Raw genomic sequence first — 16,352 nt, forward strand, 5'->3', positions numbered from 1 at the left:
TTGGTTTCCATGACAGTTATTAGGTACCATAGAAATTGAATTGTCTCCCACAATGCTCTTAGGGGAGGGGGGGTGCTCCGGTGACAAAGCAGTGCAGTTATGACTTGCAGTAAATCGTCCTTTTGAGAACGCAACACTCCCCGGATTATTTGCTCCTGCATTTCTTTTAAACTCCCTTTCAGTGTGTTTGACATTTTGGCCAGAGACCCTGGCTTCTGCTGCACAGTGTCTCAAACACTATTTTTCCCCCTTTTTGTTTAGAACTGAGCTTGGCAAAGCAAGGATATGAACAATTGTGCAGGTGGGCTACTCAGGGCGAGTGAAGAGATAAGGCATCCAATCAGGGACTGGCACCGTGCAACCCTGCCAGTATGCCCCTCCACCAGATTTCCGTAATCCCAGCACGGGAGACTGCCAGCAATGGGAGAAGTTCAGTGGGCAGAAACAAAGAGAAGAACAAGGAAGTCGAGGTAAGAGGAGGTTTGCTTTGATAAAACAGGACAGCCAAGGCAGCTGTAGCCAGTGCTGCTCTTGGTGCCACAGGCGTGGCGAAGGCTGGCTGGCGCTCTCATGTCTAATAGTAGACTGGAGGAGAATCATTTCTAACTCACAGGAACATATTAAATGTAACCACTGTTTTCTGAATGAAGAAAGGAACCAGATCCATACAGACACTTGCTGCTTGACAGATAGAAACTTCTGCCTCTTTTTCTGAACATCTAGGGAGTCACTTTGAACTTTGATGGCTCACGGGGCAGAACCCAGCTGTCCCGGGTGCCTGTGGGCATTGCTGTAGTACGTTTGCAGACCCTGGGGCTGTTGATGTTTGCTAATTTTGTTTGCTGGCCATGAACCTAGAATGTTTGAAAATAACTTTCTTGACAAAGTGTTGGAGGAGTCAAGTATATGCCAGCTGTGTCACCGAACACAGCATGAATTAGGGTGACATGTCTCTGTCTCATAGGATCTATTGCTCTCTGTATTCATTCTGAATGTGTACGTGTATATTATTTTGTTTGATATCTGTTTCATTTGTATTTTTTTCTTCACAAAAAAGCATTATTTGAAACTTACATGGGCTAGAGAAATAGATTATCCAATTTTCACACTTGGGCCTTATTTGCAGTGAAATTTAGCTGCTATTGTTCTAACAAACTGCTTGGAAGATCACATGCAGATAACTTATTTCAGAGCTTTTTAAGAAAGAGATCGAGCAGACTCAAGGATTTAGGTGAAAATATTATAAATGTTGTTGTGTTCCCCTAAAAGGGACCTTGAGATAGGATGCCAGAAATTGTAATCCTCTGGTCTCTTTAATTTGACTATTGTCCAGAACTTGGTCTTAGTCATTTTGTAGAAAATATTCTTTCCCCACCTCCAGTTCTGTATGTTAATCTTTCTTTTTCTCAAGAATAGGTGCTAGGGACAGAAGGAAACAAAAACAAACAAAGCAAAACAAACAAAGCAGAGGGGAGTGAAGTTATCAAGAAGTGCCTTAGAGGAAGAGACTAATAAACTCAAATACTCCTTCAAATGAGAAAAGACATTTATCCCCTTTTTCTGCTTTGTTTGAACTGATTTTGAAAATGTCACTGAAGAGCAGTGAGATCTTGATGTGGCTAGAATTTGTACAAAACTTCAAGAGATTTGTCTAATTCAGCATGAAAGGTACTTTTCCTTCAGTAATTCTCCTGTCATAGGCACATTGGATATTTCTGGAGTTTCTGAGAAACATGTTTGTAAAGTGAGTAAACTTATTAGCTTTGTATTATTTGGAAATATTCTCTATGAAATGTTTCTTTTCTTTGATCTGGTAATGGGATTATTAGAACCTCAGAAAGCTGTTTCTTAAATTTATTGGTGTAGAGTGCAGAGTAAGTGGCCCTGATCATGGTGAAAATAGACATGGAAATGCTAAAAGCAAGAAAAGTTACATATTACTTACTCATTATCTAGGTTCTTGGTAGAATTTAAGATAATTTTGAGGGAAAGTTCATGTGAAAATCTGAGGTGGCAATTTTGATTCATATCCGGAATGATCAGTCTCTGAATGATATTTGAGAATGAATACCCTGATTTAATCCCAAGTGTTCCCCGCACCCCACCCCAACCCAACTCCTCCCCCACCCCTTGTCTATCACATTCTGTCACTACCAGAAATCTCCTGCTGCTCATGTCTGCTTGGCTATGAATCAGAGAAAACTGGGATGACTTACATGACTTATGGAAAAGAAAAAAAAGAAACAAATTTGGTTTATAACATGTTAGAAATAATAATGAAATTTTTCAACCTCAAAAATACCTGCAATCTCTATACAGATATTGATGTTCAGACACAATTCAGACATCCTGACAAATCTTTTAAAGAAGTACCCATTTATGAACAGCTGCATTTCTTTTGGGGGCAAACATATTTTACTGGAGTCACAGTGTGAGTCAGTGGGTATTCTTAAAGGGAAATAAAGTTATGAGAAAAAGAGGAAACTCCAAGCCTACATATTATTTTGAAAAGAGACAATTCTGAGTATCAGAAAGGGAAGCAGTTTTATGGTTTCCAATATATCTTGGTTTTCTATAGGATAGAACTAAGAGTTTCTCTTTAAGACTATGTTTGAAACATACTGTTAAATTTTATAGGCCATTACATTGCTTGTTTTGATGAACTAAATAAATAGTCCAAAAATTGCAAATTGCATTTAAGGTAGATAAATTGCACAGAATATAACCTGTGTGTTAGAAAGCAAGAAGAATCTATTCAGGACAATGCTTTCTGCAATTTCAAGTGTTGATTCTCTCTAAGGAAAAGGAAAACATCTTGTACACAAAATGGACATTTCCTGTCCAACAAATGAGACAGATCCTCCTTTGAAGTTTCCTTAATATATTTTGTTTATCTTAAAGTTATCAAAATAATACATACATATATAGGGTAAATGATCTAATTTCAGAATTAAGAATTTGCTAATTCAGGGGCGCCTGGGTGGCTCAGTGGGTTAAAGCCTCTGCCTTCGGCTCAGGTCATGATCTCAGGGTCTTGGGATCCAGCACCACATCGGGCTCTCTGCTCAGCAGGGAGTCTGCTTCCTCCTCTCTCTCTGCCTGCTTGCTTTCTCTGTCTGTCAAATAAATAAATAAAATCTTTAAAAAAAAAAAAAGAATTTTCTAATTCAAATGTGAACCAATTTAATATGTTCTATCAGAAATTTAGAGTCCCTTGAATATACAAATTCATTAACTTAACATCTAATTTTTTGTTATTGTTGTTTTAAGACATATAAAGGAAAATGTATAAGCTATTTCTTAGCTATTATTATAGTACAGAAGATTTAAACTATAAGAAATAATTCACAGATTAAGATTTTAAAAATAATAAATCTAACTCTAAGCTTTATAATCAACATACATTTTGGCGTATTTCATGTGGCATAACATTATGATTATCTGTTTGGTCAATAACCCTAGAAATAACCCTAGAAATATAATTACCTGTTTGGTCAATAACCCTAGAAATATAAATGGGGATTAGATCAGTATTATGTATAAATACATAATAATGTATTACATACATTTTGGATATAGTCAGTATTAATGTTTAGGGGAAGGATGTAAACTTATATATCTTCCAGAGATATCTGCTCTGGAGATTGTTTGGACATTTAAATGGCAATGCCTCACCCTTGGATTCTGGAGATGAGATTTTATTATTAGCACAACCTGAGATGATCAATCTCTTATGAAGTGATAGATGAATCAAAGTAATAGAAGATTTATGTACAATGCAGTTGGTCAAATATTTGAGAGAGATATATATATGTGTATATATATATATACACACACATACACACACATATCATATATAAAAATATATCATATGTGTGTGTATATATATAAATTATATATAAATATATATATGTATATATAAATGCAAGATCCAAGAAAGTTCTGGAAAACAAATTAGCAAACAGATTTATCTTCATAGTATGGAGTTAGTGAGGGAAATTAAATAGTTTGGAAAAAAAATAATAAAAAATAAATAAATAAATGGTTTGGAGTGGGGTTAGTTCATCTACATCTTCAGAAAGCTGCCACCTTGACTGAGAAAGCCATGGAGGAAGATCCCTCTCTCAAGAGATTCATAACTCCAGATCTCTCCAGTTCTCTCCTTCTCTAGTTGAGTACAGAGACTAACCAATTTAGCTTCTTTAAATCTCATTTGCTTACTTTTGTAAGAGGGCCACTTTGCTTCTATTAATCCACTTTTCGCTTCTTTTTTAGATACATTAACACTACTTATTAGGCTGCAATTAATTCACTTTAGGGATTTGGGCTTATACGACATCTGTCTCTTACAAGGGTAATCAAATTCTCAGACCTCTAGGGGTAACTTAATTTCATACTCTGTAACTGGAAATTATGATGATTGTGTGAATTCCCATATTTAGTCAACTAGCATGTATTTTTTTAAAAAAATAATTCCCTAGGATTTATAAGAAAATGTCTCTAAGGCCCACTGTATTTCCAGTGTAGAAATAAACCAGAGATCATACCAAGGGTGTTCCTGACACCTGTACTGCATGCTGCCATACACTCCATCAGCACAGAGTCTGTATCTCAGATGACAGGAGTTTCATAAGAGGAGAAAAGAGGGCTATGCATGCTTTTCTTCTAAACTGTTCTCACTCACAAATTGACCATGCATGGCAACCATGCCTTAGGAGGTTTGAGAGGAAAAACACAAAAACAAAAATACCTTTGATTATATGTACATTTTTCTTTACCACTTTCATGATTTTATATTTTTCTACTTCAATTTTTCTTTTTTTTTTTTCTTAAAGAATATTTACCTCTCTTTCCTTTTCCTAGGATGTCACTTTCAAGATCTCCTATTTGCCTATCCCGTGACAGCCCACTGGACTACCTTTCCTTACTTAAAGTAGTTGTTACCTGGCAATTTGAGTGAATTGAAAACAATATGGCTTTCTGATATATATTCTTCATTTTGAACAGAGTGGATAAATTATTATTTACATGGTGGATAGATTTGTTAATTCTATTTTTAGTAGAAAATCATAAAAGTTAAATAGTATAGTTAATCTCAGAGCCAAAGACTAATTTGATATTAGCCAATCTAAATTCACACTCTTTCTTTGTAATTAAGGTGCCATACCATTTCACATTCTTTTTTTTTTTTTTAAATTTATTTATTTGTTAGAGAGAGAGAGTGAGCGAGCACAGGCAGACAGAGTGGTAGGCAGAGGCAGAGGGAGAAGCAGGCTCCCCGCCGAGCAAGGAGCCCGATGTGGGACTCGATCCCAGGGCGCTGGGATCATGACCTGAGCCGAAGGCAGCTGTTTAACCAACTGAGCCACTCAGGCGTCCCAACCATTTCACATTCTTTAAGCAAAATTTTTAGAACCAAAGCATCCTGGGATCAGAAAGTCTCTTAAAAATTCTTAATCCAAAAAGGAAATCCATTGATAATAAAGAGCTTGCTGATGTCACATGACTAGTTAGTGGTAAAGTTGGGACAAAAATACAGGCCTTCTGACTACTGGTCTAGTGTCCTTTTTATTATTACTGCATTTGATGATTTGCTTTTTGAGGCACAAAATCACAATCCCAATGATTGAAAGAGTTAATATAATCCCCAAAGCTGCTAACCTCTGAATGGGGGAGTTTGGGTTTTTGTTATTATAATTACCCGCCCATGACTCATAAGGTCAGAATAGAGATATAAAATGGGTCCCATTTATAGAATAAAACTGGAGTTTATTTTCTCAAAATTGAGAAAATAAGGTAAAATTAAATAATAATGGTAAGAATACTTTAGTAGGGAGGACATTTGACTGAGATTTAGCATACGTGAAATAGAGTCCAACTTCACCAAAACCTTTTTAATTTGAGTGAGTCACTTAACCTCTTGAGCTTGTCCCCTGGAGAAAAAGTACTTTTACTAGTTCCTGTTTAAACAATAAGATTGTTGGGGCACCTGGGTGGCTCAGTGGGTTAAGTCTCTGCCTTCGGCTCAGGTCATGATCTCAGGGTCCTGGGATGGAGCCCCTCATCGGGCTCTCTGCTCAGCGGGGAGCCTGCTTCCCCCTCTCTCCCTGTCTGCCTTTCTGCCTACTTGTGATCTCTCTCTCTCTCTGTCAAACAAATAAACAAAATCTTAAAAAAAAAACACAAACAATAAGATTATTTTATTTTCTTCTGTTATTCCTTTAACATAATCATCTAGTCATGCTCTCCTCTGGGCACGTAAAGGCCATGATTGTATTCAGCTCAGGCAGGATAGGACCGAGTAAGTGAGGACTCACCCATAGTGGGTACCTGTTGCATCTTTCATTCTTCCTTCTGGTAACAGTGCTCAGAGAACCAGCCCTGTCCTTTCTCAGCCACGTGATTCAGGATGGGTCTTGATTGCCTTAAACCAGTCACTATGTCATCAGTGGCACACATAGATCCTTTAGAGCTTCCTTTAGGAAGCTTTATTGTTACTGAAAACCCCTGGAATAGGCTTATTCTCTTCTTTTTCATGGTTTGTATGAGAGTGTGAGTTCTAGATTTAGATGTTGTGAGGGGAAAAGGTTGGAGCTTCAAGGCTGACCGTAGATAGTCCTGATGGGAAGGTGACCTGGAAATAGGGCAGAGAAAGAAAAACTAGGTTCTGAGTGATATATGGATGAGCCACTGGTTTAGTCTTTGCTTGAAACCAACCCCTATTTAAAACCAAACGACCTTCCAAAGAAGTGATTCAATTCCTTTATTGTTTAAACTATTTTTTTTTTGGTTGAATGTTATATCACAACATAATAACAGGGTGCTAAACGATCCTTTGCCGAAGGTAGTTAGTTTTCTGTGTTGTGACTTCAGTAGCAACTGACTTCTGAGCTTGGAAATAGCTGAGATCCAAGTAAAGTAATCACAAACATTAGTTTATGAGTAAACTGTGCACATTTACCCAGAATGCTCTGTATTAACCAAATGAAATACATCTTTAGCGGAGAATGCCAGGGGGTAGAAAGTCTAGTTCTCTTTTCTTTTCTTCAGAAGAGTACTTTCCAACTTCTCAGTCTCAATTGAATATTAGAGTCCCATGTGCTTATAGTAAATTGCACTGAGTATACTAATAGTATTGAAATAGTTTTATATAATGAAGATAGGAAATTTCCATATTATTATTTGCTTTCAGCAATGAAATTACCATAATGCACATTAGTTTTTCTTGTTTAAAACAGGTGTTGTGAGTAATCGCATTAATAAGTAAGACTGAATAACACATTTTATTGACAATTAAAACAGTAATTGTGGATACACCTTGGACAGTATTTTAGTTTTTTAAATGTTTTGGTTATTTTTAAAAAATTTAAATTTGAGTATAGTTGATGCACAGTGTTACATTAGTTTCAGGTGTACATGATAGTGATTCAACAGCTCTATACATTATGGTATGCTCATCGTACTGGAAGCCCTTATCTCCCACTCCCCTTCACCCACTTTGCATATCCATGTCTCCCCCCATTGCCCATCCCCCCACCTCTGGCAACCATCAGTTTGTCCTCTATATTTACAGATTTGATTCTGTTCTTTATTTCTTTGATTATTCATTTGTTTGGAAGGTAGACTGTTAAAACTCCTCCCTGGTGTGCATTTAAAAAAAAAATGTATCATGAATTCATGGCTGTTTAATGAGACTCAGTGTGATCATTGTGTTTCAAAGATTGTTGATCAAAAATCTTGATGTGGAGGTCTTGGGGTAAGGGAGGAGCAGGTAAAGCCACATGTATTTAATTAGGCAGGATTTTTAGAGCTTGCTGATTAGCCAACATTTAACTCAACTTTTTGCAGCACTGACAATGCCAACGTGGATTTAGAATCCCTTAATTTGAAGTATTGCTGAAGAGGGTGTGGGGTGGGGGGATAGTAGTCTGAGTATTGTTCTCCCCCAGCTCATGCCCGGGAATGCCACCCACGGCCACTTGGAGCAGCCTTCATAACCTCCAGGTGAAGATGAGAAATGACATCTATTCAGTACTCATTCTCTTTCCTGTCTCTGTATCTTTGTTAAATAATTGAAATAGGTGTGACATGAGGGTAGAACTGATGATAAGACTTTGCTCTTAAAAGAGTGACACGGAGATTGAAGAAAAGGACAGTGTTCTGGGTGCTGGGTGTCTGACTTGTGCTTTCAGCCTCTCACTTTTCCCATTGATCATTCTATTCATCAAACCTTGCGAATCTGGATAAGGAAGGTGAAGAAAACAATTGCAGAGGATCTCTTCACCCCAACCACTGCCAAAGAATACAGTACACATTCTCTGATACAAAGGAACACTTTGAATTCTTTAGGATTTGTTCTTTTGATGTCAGTATCAGAAAGAGAGTTTCTTAGGGAAAAAAATAACTGGCACCGGGAAACCATCGGACACGCGATGCTGCAGGGCACAGAAAATGAAGCTCATGTGTGAGATACAGAATAAAAAGATATTTGTTAAGTGAGGAAGCAGTGTGTGTTTTCACAAATTATCAAATTCTTTATGGATAGCAATTATTCCTACCTGTAAACCTAAACAGATTTACTCCTAAACAAGTTCCATATAGCAGTATAATGGCTGTGAATGCTTAGGGTATGAAAGTTACATACTTAGGTCTATGACACAGTTTTACTTTCCATTTCTTTCAAAATTAATTTTTATGAGATTATAAAATATGATAGAGATCTGTGAAATTTTGCAAAGCCTTAGAAATTCAAATTCTAGCAATATATTTTATTTTAATCTGAAACTACTTTCTGTATGACCATTTGCTGTGAAAATACTACTGTAGCCCATTCAAGTTTTGAAGGAAGTGATTTCTGCATCCAGTTAGCCAATTAACACAGCAAAGGATTCACCTTTGATTGTTGGTATTACCAGCTAACTCAGGAATTTTGTTTGGTGTCCAATGGGAGCATAATGGAAACTCATGCCTTAGAATTAGAAGGAATCTTACTTGTTACCTGATTCTGCCTATGTTGAGAGGAAACAGTGTGGTAGTTAAAAGCAAGTTGGGTTCAAATCTGAGCTTTGCCACATAGCTGTGGGATCTTGGGTGAGATTACTTAACATCTGTGCTTGAGTTTCCTTATGTATAAAGTAGTGACAAATATGAGGACTTCCTTATACAGTTATGAGAATTAAAATGAGTTGTTTCTAATGCAAAAAAGATTTATTTGAACAAAATAAGCACCATTATGTGCTTGATAAATGAAAGTGCTAAGGAAATCAGTTCCCTACGTTCACTATATTTCTCATCGACATATTTTATTACTCATAGTGAACACGACTCATTAATTAATACTTTCCATTAATCATGAGGTGATGAGGAAATATTTAAGGTCTCATAGCATCATAGAAGGAGCCTTTTATAATGATAGTGATTAAAAAAATAAAAAGCTAAATCATTGCTATTTGAAATTTGCCAACACTCTGACCTCTGCTTGTGCAGACCATGTCTGCTTTAGATAAGTGAAACCCGTGGCTTTTGTTGCTATCTTAACCTGTCTCATAGCTGCTGAATTCTCTATAGTCAAGAATTTGTAGAGCAATTTCACTTCTAATCCATATACATATCGCCAAGTGTTCTTTACTTATGCTAATATTTTTCAACATTTCATGGGATTTTAAATCTGAATACTATAGATAAATGTTATTTTGATAGTTCTTTGTACTTTATCTTTATTGTGGTAATGTTCTTAATTGCCTTTTGTTTTACCACTTCGTTAGGTAGTATAAAGAACAGGTCATGCTAGGAAGAACTAAAATAAACGATGATATTGAATGGGAAAGTTTTTGAAAGTTTACCGTAGAAAAAATAGTATTTTTTTTTCCTAAATCATGGTAACACTTAACAAAATAACATCATGCTGAATAGCTTTTAAATGGTCTTCAACTATACAACGATGACTCTTTGTTATAGCTGTTGAACTTAAAGGTACAGGCCTGGTTTAATTCTACATAAAATGTTCTGTGAAAAGTTTTTTTTTTTTTTTCCCCCTTGTGATACTCTTTGGGGATATCAGTGCTATACACACACACACACACACTCATATGTTTATAATAATCATCATTAATCTATTACTAATTATTGAACATATACTACATGTTCAGTAGGAATTGTTTTATGTACTTTTCGTGATAACTCACAGCTTCTCTATGAGGTCATATTTTAGTTGCTTTTTTCTGTGTAATGAGTTGCCCCAAAACTTAATGGGTTAAAGCAACATTTTATAATGTTTGTGGATTCTGTGGGTCAGCAATCTGACAGTATGAAGTAAGATGCTTTATTGTTTGTGTCTGTGACTCCAAATGTGTGACTCTGAGGTGGCTTTAGTACTAGGGACTGGAATTTTCTGAAAGCTCATTCATTCAGATGTTGGGCACCTAAATTGGGAGGATCAGAAGACTAGGATTGCCAACCAAATAAATTATACATGACCTCTTTATGTGTCATTGTATCCTCTCAGCACAGTACTTCAGGGTGGTTAGACTTTTTACATGGAGACACAGGTTCTGAGTGTGAGTTTTCCAACAAACAAATCAGAAGCTGCATTGCTTTTTGTGACCCAGCTATAGAAACCATCCAGCATCACTTCAGGCAGCCATATAGTCACTTTTACCCAGATGCAAGGGCAATGGATATAGATCCCACCTTTTTTTTTTTAATTGAAGTTTCATTGACATATAGCATTATGTTAGTTGCAGGTGTACAACATAATGATTTACTAGTTATTTATATTATGAAATGATCACCATAATAAGTTACCATTTGTCACCATACGCAGTTACAAAATATTATTTATTATTGTGATGGGAACTTTTAAGGTGTACTCTCTTAGGAACTTTTACTTCTATTTATTTATTTATTTTGGGGTGCGTTCAACTTTTTATTTTTGTAAAATCCTAATAAACAGCACATGCAGTGCTAACATCTAAAACTAATACAATAAACAATTACTAACTTATAGTGACTTAAAGTTCAGTCTCTACATTCAGCAAGTTTAAATCCATTCTATTTACTGAAAATATTGCTGGCTGATAAAACCGAATGTTAAAGTCACTAATTATGGCAATACTTAAAGATAACCACATATTTGAGGATTACAAATAGGTCAGATAGTGACTGGAAACCAAACCAAACAAAGCACATAACTAAACAAAACTCACAGAATGTGAGACACTTCATATCAGTGTTCAGAAGTGTTTCATTAATATTTTAAGACAAATATACCAAAACCTAGGTATGCTCTAATTTCAAGTTGCTAATTTTGTCTTAAATTTTGTCAGAAAATTACGGCTAGCCGCATCACCAATGCCAGGTCTGCTTAATTTGACTCAATTGTTTAATAGAACTTAATATAAAAAGCACACCATACCCCGGAGTAGATTTCACATATGGTGGCATTCGACATTTAAGTGCCAGTATTTTGTACTCTCTTTTCATTGAGTTTCCTTAAACTTTTAAATAATTCACTTTTAGACTTCTAATAATAAATATTTGTCAAAATGTTCAATAAATCTTGCACAAAGTAGCAGTAAAAAGTATCTAAAATCTGTTGTGGGCAAATAGTTTTCTCATCAACATCATTCTGTGGTCCCAACTAAGATTTTAGAATCTAGTTCTCTACAAGCTGGTTCAAAAATCACCAAGAGATTGGAAGTTTCAGGACACCTACACAAGCCATATATATAAAATTCTCTGAATGAATTAAAATAACATCCTAAAAAATGACCTCCATACTGTCAAGTGTACCTACTTAATTGTTTTTAGAGCAGGGCATAATATACTTGAAAATGTATTGCACTTTATGGAAAATTTTTGCTTAGTTTTTAAAGATCACTACATTTTGGCCAACAAAACAGCACAGAGTTCCAAGTGGCAGAGGCATTTTTAGTGGTGGACAATCATCTTTGGCTAAATTTATCTTACCTTAAAGAGACTATAAATAAATGGAAACCTGTGCAACTACAATAAACTAAAACTGCACTATCTAGAAATATCATCTTACATACTTTAGTACATATTTCCAACCTGTGTGAGCTCAAGGATTTCAGCTTGTTATTCAGATCTACAAAGTCTATGGGTGTAAGCCATTTTAACATTTCAACACAGCTTCAAGAGAGTAATGTGAATCTGCATTACAATAAAACCTGTTATATAATTCTTCCCGCTCATATCCTCTTGACCAAAAAGATTAACACTAGCATGCTTTAAAGACCAAAATCCAGCCAGGCCCCAAAAAGACTGGTCACTGCCATGGCCAGCTGTCCTACCATTTCAGTTTTATTTATGGCAGGTATTAGAAGAATCAAATCAGATGATATCTCCTTCAAACACTTCTGTTTTCAAACCTTTAAACGTTTCCTGTAACAGTATGCCCACATTTGCTTAGCTTAAAATTAATAAGCTAAACATTAAAAGAGGAGTTGCTGTATTTATTTACATTAACTTTGAAGAATGCTTTGAAAAAATATATGAATGTATCCACACATGCCACCTCATCATGATTGGAATGGCTTATATGTAAAAACCACAAGATTCCAAGTGCCTATCCAAGGTAGCGTGAGCAAGTCAGGACTTGAACTTAGTCCAGTTTACCATATTAGAAACTAATTCTAATTCTGCCTTAAAATGTTTTTCTCCTCAGTTTATAAGTACCCAAAAGTCCTAACACAGGTACTGCCTAGTTTTTTTTTAATTAATATCTACAGATGAATGGATGATTCCTGTAGTTGTATCACAGCTACGTGCCATGGTTTGATTTTAGCCCAAGTTCAGTAAATTTAGGTTTTCAAAACAGTTGATATCTTGAGCATTACTGAATCAACAGGACATCAGAATAACAAGTTGTCTAAAGTCACAGTACACTAACAAACAAATGATCCTCAGTCACAAAATTATAAATGTAGTTTGGGGTGAGAATAAGCAGGAGGGGAGTTAATCCAAACTAACTGCAATTCAGAAATTGCAATTAACTGCAATTTCTGAATAAGGCTATTGATTGTTCTTTCTTCTTGTAACTTTGAAGCTCCCTTGAATTTTCAGGAGAATCATAGCTGGTAATGTACTGCAAGGTCTTAAAGCTATAAGACATAGTCTGGTTACAAGTTACATGTGGTTTCCATATTAGTTTGTTTGAAAGGGTGATTTTGTTGCAAAGAAGATTCAGTTGCCCCACCAGTCAACCCCCTGAGAATTATAATTTCCTCTATATCCATCACTATGATGGAAGCCTCCATAGCCATATCCACCAGTTTCTCTGCTGCTGCTGTGACCACCTCCACCACTATGGCTGCTGCTTGCACATCTACTGCTAAAGCCTTAGCAACTTTTAAACATACAATATAGTAATATTAACTATAGTTGCCATGCCATACATACATAAGTGAGAAGTGTTTTTTTCCTCTCACTGGTTATAGTCGCAGTGCCAGAGCATATTGGCACCTTGCAACCTCACAAGGGACATGGGATGAAGAAATCATATTTAGAACTAGTGAGATTATAGTCTCACTCTAGTCTGTAGTGTTCAGAACTTGCCAGAGGTGTTGTGTTTAGTTTCAATTTTTGCATTTTAAGAGCACTATTGAAAACTAAAGTATTCCAAGAGGAACCCCGCTAGTTGAAGAGGCTTGAAGCAATTTTTCTATAAAAAAATATGTCTTCAGAGCATATGGAGGTGTGTCTTAGAGAATAACTATTGTGCATAAAATCACAATTTGTGCAAGTATTAGAACAGTTGGGCTAGGAGAAAGAGATTAAATATGTTCTATGGAACACTGCAGTGCACAGCCTAGAATGAAAAGGACACTAAATTTGAGTCTGATAGGAACTTAAATTAAAAGTAACCAAACTCTTTTTCAGATAAAGAAAAACAGACCCTCAAATATTTGTATCAATGTATGCCCCTAAGGTGTTATAGATCTTGAGGTGCAGAGCTAAAACTCGAATCCAGGCTTCCTGACTCTTATTCATTGTTCTTACACTATAATTCATTTCTCTTCCACTAAATATCATTGTTTTCTCAAACACTTGAAAGAGCTTGAGGCTCCATTCATTCACTTGTTCATTCATTCATCTATTCAATTAAAAGTTATTGAGTATTAACTATCTGCTAGCATTCCAGCAGTTAGGGGTAGAGTGTTATTCACATAGATGAATTCCTGGTACTCTCAGAGTTTATTTTCCATCACGTGTTGGAAGAGGCATTCAACCAACTGTGATTAGTGAGCTCAGATTAGTGAGGTTAGTCTTGTAGGGTGGTAGAATTTTTCACTATACGTAAGAATGTATTAATATTAAGAACTGGATTTTTCAGTCTGAAAATAAAAGGGAATCTTCTTGAAGCAGGAGGAGAGCTCCCTGTTCTCTGAACTGTTCCAACATGTGGAGAAGATTTGAAGGAAATATTTTAGAAAACATTAAACTTCCAAATGGAGAGAAAGTCAAGTTCCTTTTCCTTTAGAGCCTATTTTGCTCTGTTTTGAAGCTTAGCCAGATCATGTTTAATCTTTTACAAAAGAGGTAATGGATGGTTCGGTGTAGTATTCGGGTGGTCCTTGGACCCATGAGAAAACAGCCAAATGAGAGGTTCTCCACCTGGATTGCATGGTTTAGACCTGGAGAACTTCTGGGTCCCTGTTATCAATTTGATTATTTTCAAGACAGTAAAAATAAAGGTTCAAGCATACTATAACTTTTTAAACTAGAAGGCTTATCCCCAAACAAGTATTTTTAAAACACTACCATGTGCCTAACACTCTGAAAAGATGTCACAAACAGAATCCGGAAAAGTAGCTTGCCATCAGAGTAATTAAGTCCTTGTGCCTGTACTGGAACTCTGTCTCTCGCAGGCCCTTGAAATGTGTGAGGTCTACCTAGCTCTTGCCCGTCCTAATTATTATCATCCTATCTTCTTGCCAAGTGTCACTCCGATGAAGGGATTTAATAAATGAAACATATGTTTCTCTGAATATAAGTCCTGTTTATTTAAATAGTGATTGCATATTTCAGATCATTTTGAGACTGTGTTTGTTGCCCTTCTCTTTAATTCTACACCCAAACACATGTTATGAACTGAATAATTTCAGTATATTGAATAGCATCATTTCCTCTACCATTTCATATTTGCACTCTAATCTACATATATTTGTTGAATGATAAATGTATTGATCAATAAGCTACACTCTATCAAGTTTAAGAAAAATTGGATCACAGAAACATGTTGCATATAGCATATATTTCTGTTTCATGTCGTTTGTTTTGATCTGTTGCCCATCCAGATGGACTAGAGCATATGCCACTTTGAACACTAAAGATAAATAATGAAAGGATAAACTTACAGTCTGAGGAAAGTCATTTTTACTTTTACATTAAATCTAATTTATTTTTCTATAAAGGCAGGAGACTGTTAAAATAAATATTCCTGTTGCCTTGTCATGTACCAACTTCATTGTCAAGAATCAATTCCCTGGGAAGTATTATTTCTTCCCTGAAATCTATTGCCATACTGACAGAGATCTCTTTGAACACATTTTAAAGCATCCTCACTTCAGCACAAAGTTTACTTTAACTCATAGAAAATGCTATAGGAAACATACTGAATTTCATGATGCTACTCTTACATTTTTCTTCCTTGAAATGATACTCTTCGATATTGAGCTTATTAGCACAAGATATGAAAATGCAAATAGTTTAAGAGCTGTGCATATGAAGAGAGCAAATGTGATCTGTTTCTGTGGGAGTGAATTAGCTACATTCTTCACCGAGGAATAGCTTCCTACTCTCTTTTTGTCAAAGTTCTCAGAGAAGTAGATGGCTAATCCAGAGAGTACTGGCCCCAGGGCCCCATTGGGTCTCTGCTGAAAACAAATCTCAACCATCTGTCTGTGGCTAGCTGCAATGCCTAACAAGGGCTGCTTCCCCTCCATGAGCTCTGAAATCCAGGCTGTTTCTAGAACGTCCAAGTCCTATAGATCAAGCACTCCTACATCACCACTTTTCTCCTTGCTTTATACAGGTCTGGGAAAGAGTTAAACTTAGCCCTTCTAATTGATGCACTGTGGCTAGGTGAATTGGGGTAAACAGTTTCTGAGCCAGGGAGTGGACTTTTTTTGTTGCATTTTATTCTCCAAGGGTGCTTTTAATTCAGAGCTGTTTGTTGGAAGAGGGGCAGATGGAAGAGAAGTGGTGCTGAGTAAGAGAGGAAATGATTACCAAGTATTAGGATTTGGGTAGTCTGCATCTATAATCCTGTGCTTCTCTTAAGTGCAAATAGTATAGTGTGCCCAACTGGGAGAGAAGCCCAAAACCATAGG

The 16,352-nt window shown here is 36.1% G+C and overlaps 1 protein-coding gene across 3 annotated transcripts in view; it reads left to right on the top strand.

Annotated features, from left to right (window-relative positions):
- Positions 1-371: 371 nt before the first annotated feature.
- MARCHF1 (membrane associated ring-CH-type finger 1) overlaps positions 372-16,352 on the top strand; it is a gene marked incomplete at both ends in the record, with an annotated part of 451,661 nt that continues 435,680 nt past the window's right edge. For all 3 annotated transcript variants that reach the window (XM_080797423.1, XM_080797422.1, XM_080797424.1), the window contains one exon: positions 372-470. In XM_080797423.1, coding sequence (XP_080653549.1) covers positions 372-470 — 99 coding nt within the window. The remainder of the gene's footprint in view (positions 471-16,352) is intronic.

The sequence above is a fragment of the Martes martes genome (genome assembly GCF_963455335.1).
Source record: "Martes martes genome assembly, chromosome: 2".
In the NCBI taxonomy this organism is placed as follows: domain Eukaryota; kingdom Metazoa; phylum Chordata; class Mammalia; order Carnivora; family Mustelidae; genus Martes; species Martes martes.